This window comes from Pipra filicauda, unplaced genomic scaffold (assembly GCF_003945595.2).
Source record: "Pipra filicauda isolate LSUMZ 115617 unplaced genomic scaffold, ASM394559v2 scaffold110_size2237424_pilon, whole genome shotgun sequence".
NCBI lineage: Eukaryota > Metazoa > Chordata > Aves > Passeriformes > Pipridae > Pipra > Pipra filicauda.
This window is the reverse complement of record NW_024103552.1, coordinates 939,127-960,013: the sequence shown is the minus strand read 5'-3', so window position 1 is coordinate 960,013 and position 20,887 is coordinate 939,127. Positions and strand designations below refer to the sequence as shown.

Genomic DNA, 20,887 nt, shown 5'->3' with positions numbered 1-20,887 from the left:
TTTTTTTCCATCAGGCACTTTGGCATTCATGTATTGAATCATGTCTTAGGGCACACTAATCCATAGTTGAATCATATTTTTTTTAATGACTTAAAAGTACCATGTTCCAATATGCTTATCCTTGTGTTACCTAAAAGTCTTTCTAGCTAATTGATGTCTTATCCTCTTCTTTAGCTTTTTGAACACTTATACCGGTTTCTGTCTTGACAGTGATACTTGTCTCTGTAGGTATACAGTGCAAAAAAGGAACAGGTGCCCAAGAGATAAAAGTCAGACATTTATAACATTAATTAAAAAAAAAGGAAAGTTACCCATTGCACTTGTACTTTTACATCCCTGTATCAATAGTTTGAAGCAGACTAGTGCAATCAAAAGAAAATTTTGCATATGTTTCAGTGACTGGTCTTTTTTTCCAAAATACTAATTGCACAAGTAATCTACCTCTAAGTTGATTTATGTCTATGCACAAAAAGTATAAACACTACAAGTCATTATAGAGTTAGAACTTCTGACTGTTATTGACTACAAAACACATTCAGTTAGAATGCAATTAATGAATTCTTCCTTTGCATTCCTGGAGTGATGTATTTGTCCACTATGTAAGTGTTTAGAAGTGGTCAGTCATTTTTATTTTGCCCATGGAGCTAGCACTGATGTTTTCTTTTTTCAAGACTCTTCCAAGTATGAATATGAACCCAGGTACCTTAACCACTCTGACTTACAGGACATCTGCCATGTTTTGTCTTCTGTCGATAATGCTGATGTGTCCGGCGGTGCAGAAGGCAACGCAATCAGATGGCAGGCAGTTCTCATTGTTAAACATATTCCTGTAATCAGTAGTGTCACTTGCTAATCAGCAAAGCATTAAAGAAAGTATTTACTGTACTCAGTTTATATTTGCATTTAATAAAATTTTGTTGGTATCCAATCCAGAGTATGAGCCAGCAAATGTGGAGATGGGACAGTAGCTGAGTTACTCTGAGGCTGAGCTGGAGAAGGGAGAAGGAGCAGCTGCCAACAAAGCCAGTCATATGTGGCATAGTTCCTGTGGAAAAGAGGCAGAAACTGTGAGATTTGGAGTTTACTGCTGATGGCATTTAAAAGCCTGCTCTAGTGACCCAGACTAAAATAAGTGGTTTCCAACATTCTAGCAGTCATAAAACATGGTTTGTTAAACCACAAATGAGTCTCCTTACGGACAGATGGCACAGTTAGAAACCTGAGGTTACCCTTGTCTTGGAAGATACGTATGTCACTCGGTATGGCAGAATGTGTACCCAGGATCATGTACAAAATATTAGAAATTTGTCAGGACCTTCCCTTATTGCCTAAGGATATTTCCTCCTCTCTTCTTACAACATTAAAATTTTCTTAGCTGCTGCTTTTCTTTAATTTCAGATTCAGTGCCCTGGTCCCGTAATTCTTCTCCCCTTGTTTTCTGCTTAACTTCTCATTCTTCTTTCCATCTTCCTCACAAAAACGTAGGTTTAATATCTCCAAATTTAGGCACATCCAAGATTTCCATCATGAAAAGTCAAGCTACAGGATTTTTTTATTCTGGTTCTAAGATCATGTCTATATATATTGTGTGATGTAGGGGAAGTTCTGTTTCTCTCCCAGTAGCTCAAGTGTTAACTTCTTTGTGTGTGACAAAAAGGCATTTATTTACTATAATTAAAAAAAAAAAAAGAGGAGTTGTCTTTCTTTGAAAAACTGATTCCTGTCTGAGATTTTACTTATAGAAGCTTAGCATTTTCAAAGACCAGTGTAGTTGTAATAGTTTGTCTAGGTTTACTAAATTTTTGTTCTGTGCCCTTCTTAACATCTGTAGCATCTCATTCCAGATGGAGTCCATTGCATCCATAAACACTTGCTTCAGTTTTCCTTGTTTGATGACCTTGTCAAGGAAGAAACTTTATTGAATTGAATTGGGAAAAGGCAGTTAATGTGAATTAGGTCAGTGATAAATATTACTGTGATTTCTACATTATCCAATTACATCTCATGCTTAGATGAGGGACTACATTTAGGCTGGGACTCTACTAGCCTAGGCAGAAGAGGAAGGGGTCCTCTTGCATACAGGCCACACCATTTACCTCTATAAAATAGATCCAAGCTTACTGTTTCCTTTTTGAATTAGAATAGGAGGGATCTTTTACCACCAGACAAAACCTTTAATAATTGAAATTTGGATAGACAGGTTTGTCTTCTTTGTACTAGAAGCAGAAATCAGTACACACAGAGATCCAATAAGCGCTAACAAAAATTAGCTGCTGTGTGTAAAGTTGGTGAATATTTCTTAATTGTTACATAATGTGTAGTCTTTAAATGCCACTTTCCTGACTTGTCTAGCTTTTTATAGGTCTCAGATGAGCTGTAAGTGGATAGATTTAGCTTCTTTACAATGGGTCTCAGAATTATGCCTATTCAGCAGCTTGTAGTAACTGGTTCAACATGAGCTGCTTCTTCAATAAACATACAAAAAGCCTGACCCAGACTAAATCAATTTTAAAAAATAAAAGCTTAATGCTGTGTTTCCTGTTACATGCTTACAATTGTCTTTGGTTGCTTATGATCTTACTGTATTATTGACCAACTGTTGCATTCTACACCACCTGCCAAAAAGTTCAGGTGGGATAGTGAAGTTGTTTTCAGAAGAGGGAAGCACTTAAAATTATAACCCCGACAGTAAATTTCAGCTGGTAAAACACTGTTTATGCTAGAGGTACAGAAGTCATTAATTTGGCTCAGTCTGCTTTCCTGATTTTATTTGCTACAAGGATTTCAAAAGCTGCAGAATCAAAAAGGCTACAGAGGTTATACAAGGCATGTACGCTTAAGATGAAGCCAGTTTTGCTATGGTTTAGCTCTCATCCTTCTAGGAAGTATACAGCTAATAACTTGGAGGCATACTTAGGAAAATGTTGATATGGAAAAGCAGGAATGAGTGCTTATGTAAATGCCTGTGCATAAATTTGTTGATATGGGAAAGCAGAAATTAGTGCTTAAATAAATGCCTGTATGTATATTGTGTATTTGGGAAAAGGCTATATTTTCATCTTTATATAAAACTGGCATGATGTACTTTCTGAAGGCAATAATAAGCTTAGTCAAAAAAATCAAGGCATTAATAACTAATCCTTGTATTTTACGTCTATGTGTAAAATAGGTGTTTCTTGAAATGGGTCATCTAGAGAAACACAGTTTGTTTGCTTGGATTTCAAATGTGATCTAAAGGGTCAGAAGAAGAGTTTTGTATTATATAGGAGATTGTTAATAGTAGGAACGGAATGAAAATGTGAATTGTTATATCAGCATGAAAGTGTAAGGCTGTAATATTCCAAAGGAGAACAAAAAAAAGATACAGTGGACAATTTTATACCACCAATTAAATGCACCAGTACCTTGTGTTTAAATAATACCCCTCTGTATTTTGCTGCACCTAAAAATGTGTGTCAAAGGGTGATTTTGTTGTGATTTATATTTAAACAAGTAAACTTGTGAGGGGAAAGAAAACTATTGTCACAATGGGGAGTTTCAGATTGGTGCATACAGACACATTTTGCTCAAGGAATTTGGTTTACAAAGTCATGATTGTGCTGAATTAGCCTAAGGAATATAGTTCTAGGTGATCTTAATGCAAGTTATCAAGCTGCTCATAAAAGAAGAAATCAAAAATATTCTTCACTGTGAAGTACAGGAGAGAAGAATCCATTATGCAGGTGAAATTAGTATCATATTCTGTTTTATATGCATAAGCAAATTTCCTAAAATACGTAATTTGGTGCTTTGTTTTCAGTAATATTTCAAAAAACGTACATGTCAGTATTTACTTGTATTAGACAAAGTATGTAAATAGACACTGGGTCATACAATAATCTACTCTGGTGAAGTTTTTTTAAAAAAAACTGCATTCATACTGGTGAAATAATGCCTTAGAAAGAATAATAAAAGGCACAGTTGTTGTGGTTAAATCTCTCTATGTGGAAAGCTGACAAACACATTCTTGAGTTTTAAGAAACCACATTTAATTTTAAAATGCCACTACTGACATAACAGATTTTCAGTGTATTTCTACTAAGCATTTAAGGAAGTTATAGGGGCTACTGAACAATGCCATCACAGTGCCTCATGAGGAATGACTTGATCAAAATGGCTTTCCTGTCATCCACATGCCTCTGTGGGTACATACGATTAATTACTTAATTTTCTTAATTGCTGACATACTCTGTTGGTGACAATGGCAATGTATCAGCAGTTTCAACTGTGTTTAGATTTGACCAGCATTTGGATTGCACTTTGAAACAGGTTGCATACCTATACTTACAGACTGCATACAGTGTGTACATCACAGTTTGGGATGTGCTGCTTTAATCCTTATTTATATTTAGATTATTAGCATCAATGATTAAACAAATTGCAGAATTATTAAGTTCTTTGTGAAGACAGCAGCTATATACTAAATAATTCTGGCATAAGACAACAACCTAGAACAGAACACTGGATTGGATGTCATATGCAAATAAGAAGCTTGAGCTTTAATGCAGGTGTATGAAATCAATAAAAATTGACTAAAATTTGTGGTCATAATTGAAAGCAAAAAAAAAAATAGGATCTCCTTGCTCCCTTTACTGGCTTGTTTTGAAATGCGGTGATAAATTTAATTGTGAATTTTTATTATAGTATCAAGTGCTCAAAAAGCTATATTGTTCCCAGTGTAAAAAGGGCAAGATAATTTTTTTTAATATTTCATAGTGCTTATTAGCAGAAGACAAATGTAGTGGGAGACTCCTCTGATACCAGTTACTGAATGGTCTCAGTAGCCTCCACTCATCCAATAGCTCTTGAATGTTTTGTTGAAGTTGAGTCTCACTGTTTCCAAAACTCAGCTCAAGATTGAAATATTCTGTAAAATCTAATGTGGTAGAATTTAGAAGAATCCACAAGGAATATGGTTCACTCAACAATGCTTTTTTTCTCACTTTACAGAAGAATTTTAATTTAAAAAGCACCATACTGAAATTCTATGGATTAAAGGATTAATTAAAAGGATTTAATTGTTTTTCCATCATCTTGGGATATTCTTTTTAATTTTTATTCTTTGATAAATTTGAACAGTGGGAAAATTGTCTCATAATGATCTTCTGGGTTATACTGATACATGGCTGGTTTTTTTTAAGGACTTGAATGTGACATCCTTTATCCATTCAGTAGATCTGAATCAGTCCTGCTTCCCCATAAGGCTACTCATACGGACCTGATTTTTGGAAGTGCAGTGAAGACTTATATCAACTTCGATGGATCTGGCTAAATTTAGGAATATATCTATTTGCATATTTCCCATTGAATTCCATAGGAAAGAGGCAACTGGCTGTTTCTGAAGATCTAGAATGAAAATAATGCTTCAATGTAGTCAAGAATGGCAAAATTGATACCTTAATTTTGTATCTTAGTGAATATCTGATCAGTCTGATTTTGACCTATGCTGATTATTTTTCCTTTTTCTTTGGCATTACAGGAGAGCACTAAATCTAGGAATACTTCGAGACCCTGGATCGGAGGTTGAAGACAGACAATATCAAATAGATCTTCAGTCTATCAACATTGGCACTGCTTACTGGAATCAGTTGAAACCAGAGAAGGAAAATGGAAAAGGAGGGGTTTTGACAGAGAGTGAGAGAAATTCTCAAAATCCAGCACTTGAATGGAACATGGCCAGTAGGTAGGGATTTTTAAAAAAACTTCTTATTTTCTGACGTTACATAGCACAGACACTATGTGCACAGACTCAAATCATTGACAGTATATCTGAATTAAATAATTCAGTATTGGGTTTACTCTACATTACAAGCACATTTCCAAGGAGTTTTGGATTACACATTTGAATTGCATATTACTGTTTTTGTTACACTGTAGTTACTCTCCAGTTATTGTATGCCTTTGCTTCCATTATAAGCTGTTCCCTGAGTGGCTTACTGTCTGTCCATAAAAATAACTCCAGGGCTGAGACTTCAGCTTCTCAGTCTTTAAAAGTGATGGGAGGTTTGGGGTTGGGGTTTTTTTTGTTGTTGTTGTTTTTTCTGTATTTTTAAACTTCTTTTGTTTGTAATTTAACAAAGCTTGAGTAAAACCAGCTTAGACATTTCTAAATTAGTGGAGGATAAAGTAGAACATTTCCTATTGATTCTGAACTGTTTTTTGCACTTCTGTAACTAAAACCAGATGAATTTTGAGAATGAGATATTTCAACTAAGTCTCCTTTATTGTGTATTGTATGATATGTGCACGCAAAACCCCACTCTCTGGTTAAACAGGGTTGGAAGATCCGGCATGCATACACTTGCATGCTGTTTAAATTTTAAAGTTTTCAAATATAAAGTAGGGGGGTTAATTGGTAATTTGTGAAGATTTAAAATTTTTATTTTAGTTTTAATGTAATTTTTATACTTAAGTATTCATCCAAGTAGTTTAAAACTGAATTTTTACCAACTGTTTAGCAGTCCAACAGGAATAAGGTCTGATGGCCAAGAGCAAGCTTTCAAAAGTAATTTGATGGATTTACAGGTGTTTCTGCTTGGAGATGCCTCTTTGCCTACACATTTAGTTATTTATTTTCATTTATATCTAAGTTTTATATATTTATATATATTTATAAATAACTCATGCAGAAGCAATCCAATTTTTATTAAATGCATGCATAATTTTATGGTTCCTAAGACAGGATTCCTATCTGAATTGAGGAATGAGTTCCTAAAACTGATATAGAAAACCAGGCAGAATCATAATGAAATAACTATTTTTGGTTTAATTTTCTGAAAAAGAGGAGATGAGAGGACTCAGATTTTTCTGAAAGTGAGGCAGTCTGTAGCAAAGGCTACATGAGGATGGCACGCAGAGTGAGCTTTGTAAGTGATATATTGATGAAAGGCCAAGAGGGCAAATAAGCTCATTCTGGAGGAGTGCATGCAGGAAAAAGATGTGATTAATAATAAATTCCAGTTTATCATTGAAAAATAGAAAGCAGGAAAAACAGATCTAACCCCAGTAATGATAAAACCACAAGAAGTGACAGAAGTATCGATAAAAATTTAAACACAGTAATAGTCTCTGTTCTTCATTTATAAGATCATGTGGTTCTTTCCTGTCTTTTAACTATTTATTTATTATTTTTTAAACCCATAATTCCAAAGATGTTTTTTATTTTAAATTCTTAGCCTTAAAAATGTCTATAACCTCCTAGTTGGACCTTCAGATTGGACAAGTTCCTCATGAAGTTCTTTGTCACAAAATTACATATGTCCACTGGAAAATCTTGAAAAATAAGATTATAATAATCTCCAAAGGTCTTGTGGCCAATTTGCAAGTTAAGTTAAACATAGCAAAACCAGCCACTGAAGAACTGGCTTTCGTTTTCCTTCCCACTGGTGACTGAAACCCTGTTGCCAGCACACTTTGGTATGAACTTTATGGTTATAGATTTAGATAGGAAATTTGGTGGCTGAAAAGCTAATAACATAAGGGAAGCAGCTATTACAGACAATCTGAGTTCTCTCTTTTTTTTTTTTTTTTTCTGTAACTGCTTGGACATTCTTCTTTTCCTCGCCAGACTTCTAAAATAAAATGTTATTAGAATGTGTTTGACAAATAAGTATGTTGGTTTTAAAATTGCTTTTGAGTGCATCTTCTGCTTGGGTTTTAATTTATATCAGTTGTACATTAGCTTTTCCTTTCTGGTATGCAATTACAGTATTTTAATTCCAGCTTGAATTTGTTTTCAAGAAACAGTATGAATGCTTTCTTGTCCTTTTAGCTTTAAATTTTGCAGATTTAGTACAGTTTTTTCAGGATGTTCCCATTTTGGTTTTTATTTGGCAGTCAGTTTTTCTGTATCTGGGTTTATTTTATGATCTGTGGAAGTGTTTTGTTGAGAACTGGAAGAACCTGCACTGAACTCTGCCATTCACTGCAGTATTTCCAGCATGCACCGAGATGCTGGCTGCATGATGTTTTACATGTTTTCAGTAAGGGCTTAAGTTTACCTTAAGATTTCCTACAACTACCGCAGAAGCTTTGTTCTTTAACTTAATTGTGATACCATTTTCTTTTTTATTTCCTTAAGTTGCTTAGACATGTTTAACCTGGAACTGAATAATAAATGAATTATTTTTGCTGAGTTATTTTAGGGTTAATTTCTTTGTTTGGTTTTAATATATTTCTATTTGTTTTTACTCAGTGTTAAGATATATTAGGATCACTCGGTGTAAAGGTTCTTTTTTGAAATCCTTTTCTCTCACTTTTTTAGTTCTTAGGTGCTATGTGGGGCAATATAGAATCCAACCTTTATCCAAATATTTCATAGTTACTTTACGGAAAACTTCAGAATAGATACCAGCCATTCATTTTCCATTCCCATTTCCAAAAGCATTGCTGTATTATTTCAAAATTAAGTCGCAAAAATTCTGAAATAAATTATATTGTAATTTAGTCTGCTGGGTTGAAATCTGGTCTCACTTTAAAAATTTTCATGAAAACCAAATCATTCTAAATAAAAGATCTATGGATATCACACAAATATCTGAAGGCTTTTGACATTATTTATCATTTAAATGCTTTAATAGTCTTCACACAGAAAGTAAATCCTTCACATTTTCCTACCACTTTTTCCAGAGTTCAGTACTTCTAGTACTTAATATCCCATGGGGTTGTTGTTTTGTTTTGTTTTTCAACCTTTATGTTGTAGTTTGGAAAGCAAGCTCTTATACTTTGAGACTAAGTTGTTGAATACTTGAAGGTGTTTAGTGCAAAATTCTTCAACAAGGGCAATAGTGAAATGCTGGTGTGATGCCTCCTGTGTCTCTGCAGGTCACCCCAAGAAGAATGGGGGAACTGGAAAACTCTGGTAGTGTGGATGCTGTCTCACAGAAAAAACTGTCAAATGCTGTGCTGTACTGAGGATCAGGGATCATAACTCTTTCCATTATGAAATGTTTATACTTCACTGTAGATGTTATAAAAAGCTCCCTAATGGTGTAATATATAAAAAGAATACTGGAAACAGTCAGACAGTTCTAATAAGGTTATGTACAAATGAAACCTGTCCACATTTATTCCCTTTACCAAACAGCATGTGGGGAACTGGGAGTACTTAACCAAAAGAAGTTTTCTTGATTGAAAACTGCTTTTTCAGCTTGCAGATCTCCTCCTCCCTCTCCCTCCACTCAATGGAAAAAACAACAGCCCTGAAGGAAATCAAGAAATATATCCTCTCTTGAGGCCTCGCCCCCATCCCTGTGCAATCCTTCTACAGCTCCCAGCAGCAACTTCTGCTTCCTGCAGCCTGAATAAACTCTGTTTAAAAAAAAATAATAATTGAGCTTAAAAGCATTACTTCTCTGTGTGGTAATGAATTGAGTGTGGCAATATACTGTGTTACAGTTTTGTCCTTGGCATACCACCATCTGGAACAGCTCTCTGTGACTCTTACTGAGTACATCAGGGAGCCAATGATCAGTTGTACAAAATTGAACAAAATACCACTGCAGATCCTCAGAAAGGTTTCCTGCAGATTTTGCTTTGAATAGTTTTCATTTTCATGCTTTTTTGGAAAGTTCTTGGCAGCCTGCCAAGTTCTAATAAGAAAAACCAGAAAAAATTCATCTATAGATCCGTGTCTATGGAAGTAAGGGCATTTCCCTTGAATCTTTTGGAATAAAATGTAGTGCATTTTTATTCAGTCCTGTGTTTTAGTTGCTTCTGTTGTACCTGAACTTGGGCTTGTATTCATACTGTACAAAGCCTTACTCAATAATATGGGGTATGTTATTTTTTTATATTAATCCACAGCAAAGAAATACTGCACAGCATTCTTAATATAATGAAAATTAGCTTTGCTGAGCATTATATTATAAAAATAGTAATTCTGTACAGCCAGATGGTGTAAATTTGTTTATCTAATTTTGGTCATTAAATGGTCCTCAAAATGTTGCTATGCTATTTTACTGTCTCGCAACATGTCTTTGCAACACCTCATAGAGCTGAAAGGATGTTAATGAGTCATTAGTAGTCAGATATCCTAATACATTGGTGAATCAGAGATTAACTGATTTGTACAACTACATGGGAAACCTGCAAGAGAAAAATATTTTGTAAGTCCTAAGTTAACATGCTAACACAAGTAACATCTTTTGAGGTTTTGCATGCCTCACACTACTAGAGATCACTTTGATTATGTGGCCTGTTTCATGCTAATGCTTTTTTTTTCTTTTCCACATCACAAAATTTTCCATGAGAAGTCATCTTTCTGTAGGTAGTAAATTTACATGGTGCAAATGTGCTCAATTGTCATTCATGTTTTGAATGTACACAAGTTTCTCCCTGACCTATGAATTTTTAAGTATATAAGGTCTCAAACTCTAGATTCAATAAGGTATTATTTAAAAAAAGATATAATTAGCAATAAGGCAAACATTTCCAAGTTTTACATCTAGATTATGTTTAGCTGTTAGTGGCAATGTTTTTTTGTTTGTTTTGATTAGTGTTTTCCACATAAGAGAACAAATTTATAATCCTACCTGTGCATTTTCTCAGCTTATCCAGTCTCACATCCTGGCACCTCCTTAAGAAGTGCAACATCATCTCATTGGCAGTCCTTCCTCCTTGTATAAATTCAATATGCTTCTGAGTGGATGTAATCCAATACTGATGATTTGATTTGATGTGATCAAATGTTGTTGCATCCATTGCAAAATTCCATTCTTCACATTTTTTTCTCTCTTCTTCCCACAGAATTTTTTGTCATATTAATCATTAGATATGCCTTCGCTTTCAAGGTACTTCCAGGCCACTAGGTCTATCCATTTCCCCTTGTGTGTCTTCTTTCATTTACTTTGACACATCTACGCTCACTGCTCATCAGACCTCATTGTAGCAGTTACCAAGACTGCCACATTCAGCTCTTCAAAGAAGCACTTCCTTGCTCACTGCTAGGGTAACCTGAGTATTATAAAGGCATTTCTTGTGAACATTCATAGTTATTGTTGTGTTTTCTTCAAAAAAAATTCATTTCTATTATACTGTAATATAAAAACTCATAAGACAGGTTGCCACTGGGTATCATTACCTATGGTGCTGTAGTGGTTTACTTTACTTCCCTGTCTGTGGGTATGTTTTTTCTTATACTTAAATTGTAAGCCTTGGAGGACAGAGACCATTTTCATCCTGTGCTTTTACAGTGTGGATCCGTGGTCCTTAACCAGAGTTGATGTTATTGTGCCGATAAAGCTCAAATTCAGCACTAAGGCACCTCCAGGCCTTATCACAGTTCCTTAACTGCCTTGTTGCTTTGCGTTAGCATATGGTCTTTCAAATGCACTTACTTTTAAGTGTACATGATCAACTGCTTTAGCATCTCTAAAAATACTAGCTTTTCCTTTTTTTTCCAAGACAAATATATAACAGATGCATAAATGAACCATGGAATGAATGTGCTGCAGACATAGAGCCATCATTACGCTCTTCACAATCAAGTTTTTTCATAAGCTCATGTGGCGTACACCTGTGTTAAGTTAACGTTGCACTTAGGTGCAGTGTGGAAGACTTAATAATTCAAAGTGGAATTTGTTTCTTTGTTCCTTTTCTGCTCTTTCTCATATCCTTTCCCTTCATTATTTACTGTGCTCTGTTTGCCTTCTGTTTATACTTACAATTATTTTGCTAATACTTGACTTGGTTGAGATTCAAATTCACCAACAAGAAATGCAGGAAGTAGTAAGTAGCGCAGGACAGGGATAGCACATAAGGTTGATTTAAAAAATAAAATAAATCTGTAATCAATATATATTGCCAAAAAAAGTCCTTTAAGATGCAGTGTACTAGGTATCTACTAAAATGACATGAAATTTAAGAAATGGTAATATGCATGAGCGTAAAAATAATTTGAACAATGATTGAAGAGAGCCAGTTGAGGTTTTGGAGTACAACAAATAAGTTGCTTTTACAGCTCTGTTTTGTCATTAAAATCATAATAACATTTTTATGTCACTTCAAGTGGAAGGTTTCTAGTGTATAGCTGTGTGTTCTTTCACAGAATTCTACTACTTAGCTTTTTCATTTTCCTCAAAATAAGGAACTTCTTTCTCATCCTTTTGAGAAGGGGAAATAGGAATTGGGTAGAAAGCCATCTGGTTTAAATCTGAAATGAAGGTGATGGCAGGGAGAGAAACATCTGTAGAACTCCAAAATCTAAGACCATTTTCTCAAATCGAAGATGTTGACTAACCACTAACAGGTCTACTTTCTAGTTTGGGGTTCTAATTAGACTAACCTTGCTTTAAAAGCCATCATTAGAGGTCAACACAGCTACAGTTGACCAAGCTTTTAAGGTAAGATGATAGTTTTCTCACACTCACTTACTGACTTACTCTTAAGCAAACTGCACACTACTTACAGTAGCATGCAACCTGCTTGGCGGTGTTTGTGAGGGTCATTTGAAGTAAAAGTTTATTAGACTTGTGCTCTGCAAATACTAGCTCTATGGCATCTGCTGTTAACTTCTGTGTACTGTTGTCCTAAATGAATTCAAAAGCTTTAAGGCCTACCCATACCATACAGTTTATATTCCCTTATAGGTCACCATACTTTCTGCATGTTCTGAAGACACTTAAAAAAATTGTTAGTACAATTTGAAGCATCAAAATCGAAATAGCCTGAGCAGTAAATTATCATCTAGAGATTTTGTATCTTTTGCAGTTGACTGAATTCCAGTCAGGTTATGATATCCATTTAATTTACTTTCAGCCTAACTCTTGGCTTGCAAACCATCAGCATTTGAGGTTGTTTGCTTTTCAACAGAATCCATTTCAGAACTATTACTAGACTATATATCTCAATACCCCTTCTTACTCAAGAGATTTAAATACCTATTCCACATGCATTCAAGATATTTCTCCACAGACAGGCATATAACAATATTGTTTAATAACATTAACATGCATAAGTCTAGTTGATGGTAAGGACTAATTCTCTAATTCCATAATTCATGTGTTTGGCTCGCTTGTGTGATTTACGCTGATGTCTGAACTGCCACGTCTCCATCACTGGAGATGGCAAGATTCAAGGTAATACAGGGAAGTGTAACTGATATGCTGATGAAGAATTCTGCATAGATTTATCTTCTTCTTCTCTAGGGCAGTGTAGTTTGATCTCTTAAATTGCATAATTTCATAGTTGCTAATTTTCTATTTTATAAACATAGGAAAACTTACCTCAAAGCAATAAACTTCTGATGCTTTTTAGAGTTCTCCTTGGTGAAATGCAGTTATTTAATGTTTCTGCAAATTATACTAGTTTTTGATAATTCTTTTTACCTATGTTGATGGAAGGGATCTCCCAGGAATTTGAACTGTGTCCTCTTTTAGAGGCTGAACACCATCTTGATCTCATTACATTTTTTTTCCTTCATCAGAGGCTCTCAGATGGCATTTTGTGCCAATAGTTTATTTGACCTGACCCAGAAGATTCTGGCTATTTGGAATGTGTTGTCATAATCTATTAGTGATCCATCTATGACAAAATTGTGCCTCTAGGCTTACTATTTGGCTAAAGGGGAAAAAAAAAGGAAAAAAAAAAAAAACAAACACAAAAAAACCAAAACTAAACATCCAGCTGGAAAACAAATGCAATTATCAAGTTTAATGGCACAAATACTCTTGGTAATTAAATTTTGATATTTAGATGACGAGTTACCAGCTAAGAGCAACCAGAACAAGACAGAAGCATTGGAGGAAGACTGACATCTCTTCAAGTCATTTTTATCATCTTAGGCAATCGTTATAAATTTAATGTGTGAGTCCTAGGGTTGCATAGGATTTGCTAGTTTAATTTTTCATGTATTTCATTTTGTGTTGGTTATGTTTTGTGCAGAATTTTTCAATGAAGAGTTTTAATGCATGAGTTCAAATATTATGCAGGCTTCAGGGCAGCTATTTATAAAGTTTGGAGAATACTGATAATGAAGTTCACATCTTTTTTAAAGTTATTGAGTATACTGTGTTAAACAGGAGAAGAAGCAATGTCAAGTGTCAAACTTGTCTACCTGGAGATAGGTTGTAGAATTAAATATTTAGACTTACTTTTCCTGTGAAATGAAGGTAGAAGTCTACCTTCAGGATTGGAATTAACGTGACTTATGATAATGATATTTAATGATTATTTAGGTAGCAATTAAATGCTGAACTGGTATTGAAGAAGTTTTGTGCTACATGCTGGATGTAAAGAATAATATATAAAGATTTTGCCCCTTGACAATTTATAATGTAGTTCCATCTTTCCTTTTTTTCCTTTTTTTTCTAGCATAAGGCGGCATCAGGAAAGGAGAGCTATTCTAACTCCAATTTTAACAGATTTCACAGTCCGAATAACTGCAGCTCCTGCAATTATTTTTACGAAAATCGATGCTGCAGAGAATTTACACCCAGAGGTCAGTACAAAATGTCAACAGAAATAGCATAACTTTTAATATGTAGATAATCTTAATATTCTACCATTCCACCATTGGAAGTGTCCAGGTGTGTTTTCAAATGCAGAAGTTGCCAACTAGAAAAAGATCACTAGCTGAAATGTTCTTTCTCTGCTGGAGAAAGAATTTGTATATAGCATCCAATATTAAAGGCAGTCTATCTAGAGGTAGATAAGCCTATTTGCAATTCAAAAACCGGGAATCTTTTAATGATTTCCATCAATATTTTTTAAAAGTTGGTGATGGAAAGGTGTTGAGAAGAGCTGCTACAGTACACCATTACAAAACAAGCATCACAAGCTTCTCATACAGAAGCCCAAAATGCAATCTACAGACTATCTATAAGAAGAAAGTTGAGCTGAGTTCTTTTAGCCATATTTCCAAGCCCAGAGATTGCTACAAAGCATCCGCCTCCCAATCACTGCTGTGGGTACTTCAAGGTACTCCAGATTTAACAACCACTTTTGCGTGTCTGTGGGTCAACTTGTTATTTATTAGTCTATGAAGCAAGTTACACACAAAAGGTATTGGCTACCTTTTTGGCATTAGTTTGTAGCTCAAGAGTGTTTTATATAAGGGAAACATCAAAAAATTTTTGTCAGCTCATAAGATCATGTCTCTTAACAGCTACCTCCTCGAAAGGGCAAAACTGGTACAGAAGTGTAAAGGTATTGCAACATTCAGGGGGAGTACATTGTTGGAAAATAATAGCTAGTGGGTATAGAAAGGAGAAAATGGCAGCTTCATATTTTGTGTAAAGCATCATCACAAGGGCAAATGGAAAATTATTTAATGTAAAAAAGAAACAGAAAGCTTAGGGATGGCTCAGATGCATGGAAGTTATTCCATTTTTAAAAAAAATCTGAGCTTTACTAATGCTTATGTTCAAGAATTTCAGTGGTTTCTGTACATGCATTCTTCTTGTTATCTATTCCCTGGATAACGTTCCCTGATGAAGGGAGAGTTCTAGTTTAGATTATGAAGAGCTTGAACATTATGCAAGCTTCTCATGAGACACAGCAGTACTTCTACTTAGTAAGTAATCCTTCTGCATTGGTTCTGTTTTTGATCTCCTTATTGCTTGCCAACAGTGTTGAAGAGCTTTATTTGAGCTTGATAACACCAGTAAAACAGTGGCTATCCAACTAGCTTTGCCAAGGTATTAACCGTGGCTTACAGGCAAAGAGAAATCAATTAGATTGGTTATCAGTGAGTTCCAACACATGATTTCATTATAAATCAAGTAGAGTTTGTGTTTAAAAAAAGTAAAAGCTGCATCCTTTTCTCAGAAGGAAAGGAAAATTGGAATAATTGCCAAGGAAATAAAACCCAAAATCTGACAACCCTACCAAGAGATGGAAACAGGATCTTGTGCGTGAGATGCTTTTTTTGCAAAATGTGTCTTAATAGTTATGCTGTTGAAAGCAAAGCAAAGAATAAGTCACATCCTTTAGAAGCCTGACACACCAATTTCTCTTAAAAAGACTGAATTATTACAATATGTAATGTTGAAGTATTGACTACAGCAGAGAACCACAATACAATTATATAGAAACTGAAAATTATTTTCCTAATAACTGTTATCTAGAATTTTCCCTTAATTTCTCCACAGGAAATTTTGGTCTGTGGTCATTCTTTGGAGGTGAATGTGACAACAAACCTGGATTTCTTCCTCAACGTGGCTCAAGTGCAACTTCTTCAGCAGCTGGTACAAACCAACGTGATTGGACTGGAACCTTCCAATAGCACCACTGAGGTAGGTTTTTCCCTGTTTTGCAACTGGATTTTTAAAAAATCCACCCATAAAGTACTCTAGCTCTGATCAGGTGTTTGCATCAGCTAGAAAAAATTATGTAGGTAAATGAAATACATGGGTTTTTACTATTTGGTTAATGTTGATTTAATGGCTTCTATTGCCATATAATAATGGCCAGTCTTCGCGAGCGAAGATTTTTGGGAAAGGTCATTAACCCTTCCAGCCTGCGCAGTGGATTTTTTAGGTGAGACACAGCGTGCGCTGAACTGAGCCCACCCTCTAGTCCTGAGGTTCATCTGCCGGGGCCGAGCAAAGCTTGGACAGTGGCAGTGAGGTCCCCAGGATGTAGGTTTGTTTAGAATGACCTTCTCTTAGGTGGATTGCCTACCAAGGGCCTCTGGTGGTCTAGTGGTTAGAGTGTCTGACTCTCACCGCTGTGACCCGGGTTCGATTCCCGGCCCCCTGGGCAGGTGGAGCTCGTCAGCCGTGGAAGGCAATCCACCTAAGAGAAGGTCACTCTAAACAAACCTACATCCTGGGGACCTCACTGCCACTGTCCAAGCTTTGCTCGGCACCGGCAGATGAACCTCAGGACTAAAGGGTGGGCTCAGTTCAGCGCACGCTGTGTCTCACCTAAAAATCCACTGCGCAGGCTGGAAGGGTTAATGACCTTTCCCAAATCTTCGCTCGCGAAGACTGGCCATTATTAATGTTGATTTAAGAATAGGCTGAGTGTTCAATAAATGCTATTATTCACATCTTATGTACAAGGAGAGTTATCTTATGTAAATGATGCTGGAAACAAATTTTGAAGTAGGTTTTTCAGATTGTTTGGTGTTGAACTTTAACTTTTATTGAATCTCTGGCATTTTCTTGTGAGTTCACATGCTAAACTGTGCTTCACTAAAGCCAGTAGACTATGAAACTTTGTCTGTGCCTACTCATATTAACTGTCTTCACTCAAGTCCCTAAAATTCAATCCACCTCTGAATATTTTCATACTTTTTAGTAAGAATGGTTATGGATACATCATGAGGGATCCTACACCTGAACAATTAATCTTTCCTTTTTTCTGAAATACTAGTATTCAACAGCCATCTCTTGAATATTTTCGTTCTTCATTTCTGGAACTTGATACCTCAGTTTGTATTGAGGGCCAGTCACTAAGTGTGACAGACTGGTAAGTTTAAAGTATTAAACTTCTGGGCCCACTGAAAAGAAAAAAAAAGGGAAAACTTTGCCCTAAGAAAAAATATGTATTTCTTATCTTCAAAACCAGGAATCCAGTCAGGGTGACAACAACTTTAAGGTAGTAGAAGTTAATATGTGACAAGGCACTAATTCCATTGGAATGGCTATTTGAACCCATTGAAGTACCTTTGCAAATAAGAGCAAGAGTTAGGGAAAGGGTTATAGAGTAAGACTTCTTCCAAGAATCTGACTAATGGGAGACCTGGAGAAACCTTTCTCCTTCCTTTCCTGAATGTCACAAATTCAACATTGCATGTGGGTCTGGGTAGAAGTGAGGAATGCTTTAGAGCAGCCAAATTACCTTTATTCCTCTCTCCTCATCCTGTCAAAACTCCAGAAGTTGGTTGGTTGTGCTAATCTAGGCATCATCCTTTATTCCTTCCCAAAGATGGAGAGAAATAAAGGGCATTGTTTCGTTACCATTTGGAAACATGAAAGATGAAGAAAAGAAATACAGTGTGTTTTTTCCTTGGATGCTTTGCAGACACAGGGAGATGAATATTGTAATTTATTTGTGGGATTATTATCAATAAATTATTTGTAGAGCATTGTCAGTGGAATGGACAGAATCAGAAGATTTGAATGAGTGCCAAGAATTTATATTTTGAGTTGGCGTTGTGCAGAAGTGCTGCTTAACTGGTTTGGACTGTACAAACTTAAAAGCAATTTACTACATAATTTCAGAAAGCTTTTTGTTGACTATATCCTGAGATAACTATTTGTTCTTCATTGATATCTCCCTTGCAAACCTGGGGTCTCCTGTAATGAATAATTGGAATATTTCTGGTTCAAGATGGTGTTTGCCTTCTGTTTAGTAAGTTATAGAGCTATGTCTGGATTTACTGTACTGGAAATGTAAAACCCATAATGTGTTACTTTTTACGCAGTTCTTTTTCAGTATTCTGTAGTTCTATGTGCCTGTATGAAGCCACCCCACCCTTCTAATATATGCACGTTTATTATTTTCCTCATGGTTCTCCTTTAGTTAGCAGAGAGAAATGCCATACGTTGATTGTATGCTGCTGTTTTCATCTCGCTGAATGAAGTCAGGAGTCTACACGTGGCTTTTCATATTTCACACCTGCTTATAATTTCATTGCAAGAATCAAAACGTAATTTAGGTTGGAAGACACCTCTGGAAACCATTCTTTTGCTCAGAAGAAGACTAATGTTCAAGGTAGATTTTTAGCACAATGTTCAGTCAAATCTTTCCTTATCTCGGAGGAATGACCCTCTAGGTAATTGTTCTGTACTTAACTACCCTTGCTCTGGCATATTTTTGTCTTTATGTCCAGTCAGAATTTTACTTGATAAAACTTTTAGCCATTGTCTCTCACCATTTCACTATACATTTGCAAGAGCAGTCTGACAATCTTCTTCATAACCCTGCTTTAAGTAACTGGAAACAGTAATTTAATACCCCACTATTATCCTTATCCTTCTTTTTTCTGTCTGAACAAACCTAGCTCTCTCTTACCCTCTCCTCATAAATTATATGCCTTTTAACCCTCTTGATGATCCCCTGCCCCTTCAGATTTGTGGATCTTTTTTTTCTACTACTGAGTGCTTAACTGGAGACAGTACTGTAGATGTTGACCTGCAAGGATCTGATAATCTGACCTCTGATTTGCTGGCTGTGCTTCTGCTAATGCTACCCAGTAGGTGCTCGGCTTTCCACACTACAGGGGCATCCTCCTATCACATGTTCAATTTGTCATCCACAGGGACCCCTGCGTTCTTTTCTGCAAAGCTGCTCTGTAGCATTGGCCTCCAGCCAGTATTTGATTTAGGATTTTATCATCTCACAGAATCACAAAATCATTTAGGTTGGAAAAGACCTCTGAGATTATGGAGTCTAACCTTTGACTGATCACCACCTTGTCTACTGCACTGTGGCACTAAGTGCCACATCCAGGAGCAGGACTCTGCGTTTGCTTTTGTCCTTCATACCCACCTTGTATTCCACCCATTCAGTTCACACTTAAGTGTTTGGATAAAAGTCTACTGGGGAAGACCATGTAAACTTTGCTAAGGTCAAAGCAAGCCTTATCTAGTACTCTATCCACAGAATCAATCATCTCATCATAGGTGACGATGAGATTGTGGTAGAGCTTGATTTGCCTTTTGGTAATTATGTATTGTTTGATCCCAAAAATGGTTTTGTCCTTCATATGCCTGCAATTGGCTTCTGTGGAAATGTTACCTTCCCAGGGATTACAGTGAAGCTGACTATCAAGTAGTTTCCTAGGTCCTCCTCATTCTTTTTGTAGATGTGCACAACATTTACTGTTTTCCAGATTTGAAAGACTCTCCCAGACAACATGTCTTTTCACATATGATGAGGAGAATCCAGCAGTGACACTAACCAGTTCCTCAAACACCTTTGGATATGTTTGGTCTGATAGTTAAGAAAAAAACTGAGCTTAAGTTATCCATCCTCCAAAGAGTATTGTAAATGAACTAGGCCATTACCCTGGTCAGCAATACACAGATCGTGCACTCTGTTTCTCCCGCTGCAGTTTCCTCTTGCATTTGCATTCAACACAGCCTTAGCGAGACATTTCATAGAAAGGTGTTTTCTTCCCCACAGTGTCTATTTGCTCTGCAGATTTAGACTCTCTGGTGCATAGCATTTGAGGATTTTCACCTATATTTCTATTAGACGCTTAAGCAGGATTAACAGAAGAGTAGGAAGAAACAGAAGAAAGTATATTCCCCATGGGTAATTACAAAATGAAATGGAGAAACCAAGAAAGTTCATATTTCCAAATGAGGATGTATGAAACCTGTCTTTCAAACCTGCCCCAAGATAGCATGGAAGTGATTTTATTTTTTTTTTTAATGTTGAAAGGAATAGAACATTTTTAATAAATATTGTTTTGGTATTTGTACATTAATTTACACCTCTGAACTGTTTGTATTAAGTCTTTGTTCAGTTATTTTCAAGGGTATTCAGAAACTACTACGCACACTCAATGCTTCTCAGGGACTCATGAATGAATGAGCAACCACAGAATAAACAGAAGTATGTCAAAACAGTGTACACAGGTATTCTCTGAATAGGAAAGAAATTCCAGGCGTTCCTTTGTGATAACTGATGCTAAGAGAAATTAGTTTTACTGATTGTAATTTTTTTCTGCTAGAAAAATGAAAAAATTGAGATACATTCTTGTCAAAAATTTTGTTGAGTATCTGTAAAAAAGTGTACTTCAGTACTGAAAAATGAATTTTAACAGAAGCTGTAGAATTCAAGAGTTGCATAAGTGTATGAAGAGGAGGGGTAAAATCTTCATTTTTTTTATGAATTAGTACCATTTTAAAGACACTGCAGGTGTCTATTGAAAGAACTCCTAGAAATGCATCTG

At 35.7% G+C, this 20,887-nt stretch overlaps 1 protein-coding gene across 2 annotated transcripts in view; it reads left to right on the top strand.

Annotated features, from left to right (window-relative positions):
• VPS13B (vacuolar protein sorting 13 homolog B) overlaps nt 1-20,887 on the top strand; it is a 427,213-nt gene that overhangs the window by 264,304 nt on the left and 142,022 nt on the right. For both annotated transcript variants that reach the window (XM_027717679.2, XM_027717677.2), the window contains exons 31-33: nt 5,519-5,722; nt 14,350-14,476; nt 16,128-16,271. In XM_027717679.2, the coding sequence (XP_027573480.2) occupies nt 5,519-5,722; nt 14,350-14,476; nt 16,128-16,271 (475 nt within the window). The remainder of the gene's footprint in view (nt 1-5,518; nt 5,723-14,349; nt 14,477-16,127; nt 16,272-20,887) is intronic.